The sequence below is a fragment of the Temnothorax curvispinosus genome, unplaced genomic scaffold, assembly GCF_003070985.1.
Source record: "Temnothorax curvispinosus isolate PA1 unplaced genomic scaffold, ASM307098v1 QBEX01007071.1, whole genome shotgun sequence".
Classification (NCBI taxonomy): Eukaryota; Metazoa; Arthropoda; class Insecta; order Hymenoptera; family Formicidae; genus Temnothorax; species Temnothorax curvispinosus.
In genome coordinates this window covers 1-7051 of record NW_020216851.1, presented here as the reverse complement: position 1 = coordinate 7051, position 7051 = coordinate 1, and the positions used below count along the sequence as shown (strand labels likewise).

General features: G+C 36.9%; 1 protein-coding gene and 1 long non-coding RNA gene across 2 annotated transcripts; one reads left to right on the top strand and one right to left on the bottom strand.

Moving 5' to 3' along the window:
* Positions 1-521: 521 nt before the first annotated feature.
* LOC112456664 lies at positions 522-1803 on the bottom strand. The gene is made up of 3 exons (XR_003041001.1): positions 1602-1803; positions 965-1460; positions 522-894 (listed from the first exon to the last, which is right to left on the bottom strand). It is a non-coding gene; the product is annotated as an uncharacterized LOC112456664 (long non-coding RNA).
* Positions 1804-4009: 2206 nt separating this feature from the next.
* LOC112456663 lies at positions 4010-5312 on the top strand (the record flags this gene model as incomplete). Its single annotated transcript, XM_025019352.1, has 4 exons — positions 4010-4076; positions 4183-4294; positions 4540-4738; positions 4845-5312. Coding segments are annotated over exons 1-4 (814 nt in total), but the record flags the coding sequence as incomplete, so codon positions are not given.
* Between the last annotated feature and the right edge of the window lie 1739 nt (positions 5313-7051).

Below are 7051 nucleotides of genomic sequence, written 5' to 3'. Positions count from 1 at the left end.
TATTATTATATACCAGTACACATATATGTTATTACTAAAATTAATATCGCACAATCTTAAGACATGAGTATTATATGTATCTACGAATAAATACAAATTATTTATTTTATCACAAAAATCATCTCGCTCACAGGTTTTCTTTTCTCCACAAAATTTTCATGATTTCTTGTTTTTTGACTTGTTTTATATCATCATCCAATTGTTCTAATTCCGCCATAACCAGATTGCAAAATAAAGTGTCTGGATCATTCTGCATTTGTGCACCATCTTTTTTAGAATTCAAATGCTCTACAACTGCTTGATTCAAATTAATAAAAGACGCTTCGAACTTATCGTTTTCAAAAGATCACCAGGCAATAAAACTTGACACGTTATTGAAGTTGACAAAACGAACGACGAAAATGCGTTAATTTAAGTCGCTAGGTTAAAATTGTATTTATACGAATAAAAATTTATATATATATTATTATTGATACAATATGTTCGCGCGAATATGAAATTTTGTATTAATTATTAAAAACTTGATTGTCATTAATTGATAGATTAAAACTTAATTATGTAATTTGACGGTTGCGCTGATACCTAAGAATTTAAATTCGTGGAAATTATTACTAGTAAAAATCACGAATATGCATATACAAAGTAACTGACAGGTGAAAGAGTAATTCGACTGACAATAACAATGTTTATTTATATTAATTAATAATAAAACATATTATCAAAACTTATTATTGTCGATAAAAATTAAAAACTGGACAGATAACGAAGTTCGACAGATGCACTGTCTTCGGATACTTCGGCACTGATATCAATTTTGCTCAGTTCACCTAATTTGTTCACAATAGCGGCCGGCTGGGGTACGTTGGACACGGATATCGCAGGCTGGAACTCCTCCTTGATAACGAGAAATCAAGAGAATGTTTTAATAATAAATTTTTACATCTAAACTGTATATAAAACTTACCGAAAATTATGAGAAGATGCGTTTATTTTGCAATAAATTACAATTTCTGGTGATCGCCTCGGACTTGACGACGTCTCGCTATCCGTCTTCGAATCTTGCGCCGATTTAGTTTTCGACGCGTCTTGATTCGAGTTTGCTTGCGTCTTGTTGGTTGCGGAGCTCTGAGCCTTCGGAGTAGAAAGCAATTTGGATACTTCGGCATTGATATCAATTTTGCTCAGGTCACCTAATTTGTCCAAAATAGCGGCCGGCTGGGGTACGTTGGACACGGATGTCGCAGGCTGGAACTCCTCCTTGATAACGAGGTCTTGCGTCTTCTCGATAGGCTCGATTTCGTCTTTCGAACTATCCACTATAGTAAGATTACCTCCCTCGTCATCATCATCATCGTCCTCGTCATCCAAATACCAATCTTTGATAATCTGATCGGTATTTTAGGTGCATCGGACTCGTTGTCTATGTTTTTTAAACTGTCCTGAGCCGCGCGTTGCTGCTGCTGTATTCGGCACACAAAATAAAATTAACCTCAAAACACTATGTTTACGAAACTGAGACAATTCACACTAATATAATTATATACGGTCATTGTCAGATCGTATTTTTATTAAGTTGATAATTAAATAATGAGAATACTTACGTGTTAATCAATATAAATCCGTTCTTTGTTCTTAATCACTTTTCTTTAGGACCGGCTACAATCGGAATGTATGTGCCTATGCCCGTGGCTATGCATTATGTATTTTTATGTAGATTGAAAATCCAGGAGCCATGGGCAGAATACAGAAACCATAGCGCATGCGCTATGATATCTGCCATTCTGCCATAAGCAGATAAAGTAATACCACAGCGCATGCGCTATGGCTTCTGCATTCTGCCTATGGCTCCTGTAATTTTATGTGCTTCCACCTTAATTCTCCTTTTCTTTCAGGTACCGGACTTTGTGGGATCGTCTCGCCCAATCATTGGACGGGAAACCGTTATCGGTAAGTATTCCGACGGTAAGTATATAAGATGCGTATCGCATACAATAAAATAATGAAATAATAATTCTCAACAGTTTCGACAGGGAAAACATAAAAGTAATTGTAATTGAACGTTTAAACGCATCATAACGCGAATCTCGCTATTTCGAGCCACGCTCGTCTCTGATTGGTCGGATCGCTGCGTTCGTTCGGCAGAGTCGCTCAATGCGCTCCGATAGGCTGAAGGCCTTATAAAACTCAGAAATAAATCGAATAATGTGAAATTAGCCAGGATTCGCTCCTATTGGCCGTCGTCGACAATACAGTCTGTAAAATATGAAAATAAAGGTAAAACTCGACGAATCGATATAAAACTATCAGGGCTTTGCTCCATTGGCTGTCGCTACTCGACGTTGTGTCAAAACTGCAATTAAACTGTGAAACATGCATAATTAAAACTAAAGTACTTAAAACGGACGCTATTGGTCCTCGGACGCAATACACGCTTAACTCGACGTGATTGGTTCATCGCTCGTCGGGAATCAATCTAGGATCGATCTCGAGGCTTAACAATAAGATGTATAGGGTATATAGAATGAATATCATGCTAACTGTATGTATTTCTGGAAAACTGATAATCAAAGGTATTGAATATGATCAAAGTGATTACCAAGTATTCCTTAAGCCGCATCTTGCTGACTCTATTGACTCTACTGACTCTACGGTAAATAATGCGGTTGATGTGCTCCCGCTGAATGCAAATAAGCTAAAAGTAATATGCATACGATAGAAATCGCAAAAAGAATGAAAATGAATGCTAAAACTATTATTCTGAATTCATCAGAGTCCATGGCCTGTGATTGGCTCTCGCGATGGCTCTGTCTTCGCTCCTACTGATATTCACTCTGGGATGCGTGGGATTGGTTGAAAGGGTTTTCGGTTGTTCGCTTGCGCTTGTCTTGTATAAAATACTATGTATTTAATTCCCTACGCTCCTATTGGTCGCTACATGCGTTATAAGTATAAAATAATAAAATTAATATCAAACAAGACCTCTTGGGTCGGTAGTCGCGTAATTCGTGTAAAACTTTCCGAATACTTAATCAACTGATAAAATTAAACAATAGACTTCAAAATAAAATAAAATAAACTCAAAAAGATGTTTACACACGCGTTACATCGGAACGACCTCTCTCATTGGCCAATCTTTCCGGAATCGTGTGTCTTCGCGCAATCGGGGTGGGCTATGTTCTACGGGGCCGTCGCTGCTCCCGCCGCTGTCTCCGACGCCTCGGTCTGATCGGGCTGATCTTCGACGCTCTCCTCGTCCCTCGATTGGCTCGGCTGTTCGTTCTGCGGTCCAGCGGGCTGTTCCCCGCATTGGGCCACGATCTCCTCCTTGATGACCTTTGGCAACGTCTGGAACAGGGCCAATTGCTCTGCGTCGTTGTTCGACATAAACAATTGCACCTCTGCCTCCGTAAGGCCCATCGATTGGTCAGTTTCCTCAATGGCTTGTACGGCTCCCGGCACCCTCAGGATCACCTCCGTCTGGTCCATCGGCTCGCACGGTGTCTGTCGGCTAGGAGGATCCGACCTTGGGACGGTGACTTCAGCCACCGGTTCCAATGTCAGGTTAAAAAGCTAATTTTTAAACTTTTAACCTAAAGGTTAATACGATAGGTTAAGCATTCGTCTTCGGCTAAACTGACATGCTGTGCGTGTGGATAGGTTAGGTTAAGTTAGTGGCATCCTGCATTTAGTGGTGAAAACTCTCCTATTCCACGATCTAGCAGCTTATATTCTAGCAGCACTGTAAAGGTGCGTTCATATCCTATATGTCCTGGATTGCGTATTATGATCAGCTAAGTGTGGACGGGGTGCCGTATATATGTAAATACCTATACTTAGCTGATCATGATACATGATCCAGGATATGATACGGTGATACGACACAAGTCTGGACGCACTTAAGTCTATTCTGTATCTGTAACAATAGTGTCATTATCGATATGTCATTGCGCAGCTTTTTTTACCATCAGCGCAACGACAGCATCAATAACGACATTATTGTTAATAATTTCAGAATAGGCCTGCTGGGTACGAGTCTACAAAATGCCAAGAAAAAGCTGTGTGGAACCTGATGGAATGTATGTCAATTTCTATTACCTATTGTATTACGTTAAATAATTTTTAAATTAATTTATAAAAAAGTACGGAAAAAAAATTTGAAAACTTTTTTAATCTCATTTAAAGGACCAAAAAGTCACGTGTAGTGATTAATCCTCGCCAGAAGTGGACTGAAGAAATGGAGAAAGCGATTTTAGATTACGCCAAGGATGGCATATCCATAGGAAGACAATTCGAAGTAAATGGGCAAAATGGCTATTACATCAGTGAATATTCAAATACCCAGTAAACACCGAGCATCAATTACGTTGCATCTATAATTTCTCACTCAACAATGTAAATGTAATATAACACATGTTATATTGCATTTACATTGTTGAGTGAGGAATTGTAACACAGATGCAATGTAACTGATGCTCGATGTTTACTGGGTATATATTTAAAACCTTCATTTACATTTAAACATTTAAAATGGTTTTCCAGAAGCCAACCGCACCCGAGTACTACAAAAATTTCTTACGCATTCACCAACTTCCACTTTTTGAGAATATTAACAATGCTAAGCTTGTTCAACATATGAAGAATATGAAGGCATCGTACAATAAAGCTTTGGAATGGCGAAACAAAACTGGACAAGGCATTCTTCAAGAAAATGTCGAGACAGGAAGTGATACTGTAAAAAGTATATATGATTATATGATTTATTAAGCGTTATATGATTCATTCGTTTTATAAACTATAAGTGACGTTTATAATTATGCTTATCTGATACATATTTTAACTTTTAGTGGAGCTAATCAAGCGTTGTAAATTCTTTTTCGAGTTGGACGAAATCCTCGGTGACAAGCCTCACATCAATCCTCCTTACATCCATCATAGTGATGATATTGAGTTGGATGGTGACGGAACAAGTTTGGAAATAGAAATTGATACAAATGATGATACAACTGTTGATACACTCGTGAACCTACCTGATGATATAGATAATATAGATGCTTCGAGTTTTCAAATTATTGAACACGTTGTTGAAACACCCACTACATCGACGTCAGAGGATGAACCTTTAAAGAAAAGATTACGAAAAAGCCCTATTAAGTCTGCTGCAGCGGCGCTAGAAAATTCTCTGAAAGCAAGAATTGTTGTTGAAGAGAAACGTCTGAATTGGGAAAAGGCAAAGGAGGTACAGATGCATGCTGAACAACAGACACGATTCCAAATAGAACAAGAATTTAAGCAGCAGCAATTAAAGTTCGAACGTGAGAAGTGGACGGCAGACATAGAAAGACAAAAAAAAAGTGAAGACCGGCAATTTGAACTTGAGAAGTTAAAAATTGAAAAAAATGCAGAGCTCCAGAAATTAAAATTACAGCATGACCTTGAGTTGGAAAAATTAAAAATGGGTATTAAATAATTACCAGGGAAGTCTCTGTATAACCCTCGAACGATCGCGTGGCGTGTAGGCTACACCCTAGCTATTTTATTTTTATGATCACGACATGGAAAAATTTTACGATTGCTGAAGGTCTTTTTTTTCATTAAAATTAAAATTTTTTTATACTACAGAAATTACATTTAAAAAAAATAAGTTTAAAAAATTTTATAAAATCAAAGAGAAAAGTAAAGAAAATTTTTTTTGTTAACATTTACGAGGGAAATACTTTAGGGTGTAACCTACATCTCATGCAACTGTTCCTATTTCAACTTTTGATGCGATCGTTTGAGAGATAATTATGATAATTATACAACATTATATTCTGTTTTATAATAATATAAATATATATTTTATGTAATATAAATACATAATATTATTCATATTATTTTTGTTCCATTTTTATTTTCTGTATAATCTTGAAACAAGGGAATAAAATGGTAACTAAGAAAACTAAATATTTCTTCGCAAAAACCACTGGAATAAAATCTCTCTTTGGCAGTTATTTTCACCTCTAGTCTCATCGTATTGCAGCTCCTGTTCGAAGTGATGAAAAACTTGTTCTGCATCGAAGTTGTAGTCCTGTGCTTTTGGCTTAATAATGTTATACAATACTATACAAGTTATAATCCACTGACATGCTCGTCGATGTCCTTTGTTCTTATTTATTCGAACACGCAAGGATCGAAGACTTCTAAATAACATTTTTAAAATTCCAAATGCATGCTCGATTTTCACTTGTTTACCTGAATAAAATATTTTGTGAGCAATAGGATAATGTTCTAAATCATAAACATACTTGTGTAATAACGTAATTAATAAAATACTTGAAAAATGACGGTTGAAACGACGCCTATCTCTTCGTGTTCCAACATTTGAATTTTCTCTAAACGGAGTCACTACGTATCGATTACAGCGGTAGGCTAAATCTCCTGCTATCCATTGACCGTCTGATAAGTAATTCTCTGGATGTAGACCAATGGGCGAGTTGGCGAAAACTCTAGCGTCATGTGCACTAGCTGAATAACCTACTGAGACGCTCCTAAATAGTAAATGATTATCACAGATTGCATGTATGTGTAGTGCGTATTGCTGTTTTCTACTAAAATACGCTTCATGGTCTTGCAGAGGTGCCTCGAACAACGGTATATGTGTACCATCCATGTAACCAATACATCCTGGAAGCGAGTTCATCATCGTTGCGCAAATGTGCTTGCGTTCCAATTCGCTCGGCCAAGTTATGTATTTTTTCTTTACAGAGAGCAGCGCCTGTGTAAATATAAAAATATAATATTAATTTAAATTTATAAGTTTAATAATAATGTAAAGATTGAAATAATTATCCTTGACTTACCGTAATCACACGTTCAGTGCACAAATGTATCATTCCTGCCCCGCTTATTCCAAAGTGTTCAGAAATCCTAGGAAATGACGTACCTGAGCCATCATTTCCAAAGCGATACAAAGCTATTGCAAGTTAATATTTTATTGAAAGAGACTTGGAAGTAGACAAGGACTAGAAGGTAGTGGTATCACTCACGATATTTAGAATTTGTCCAAATTTCT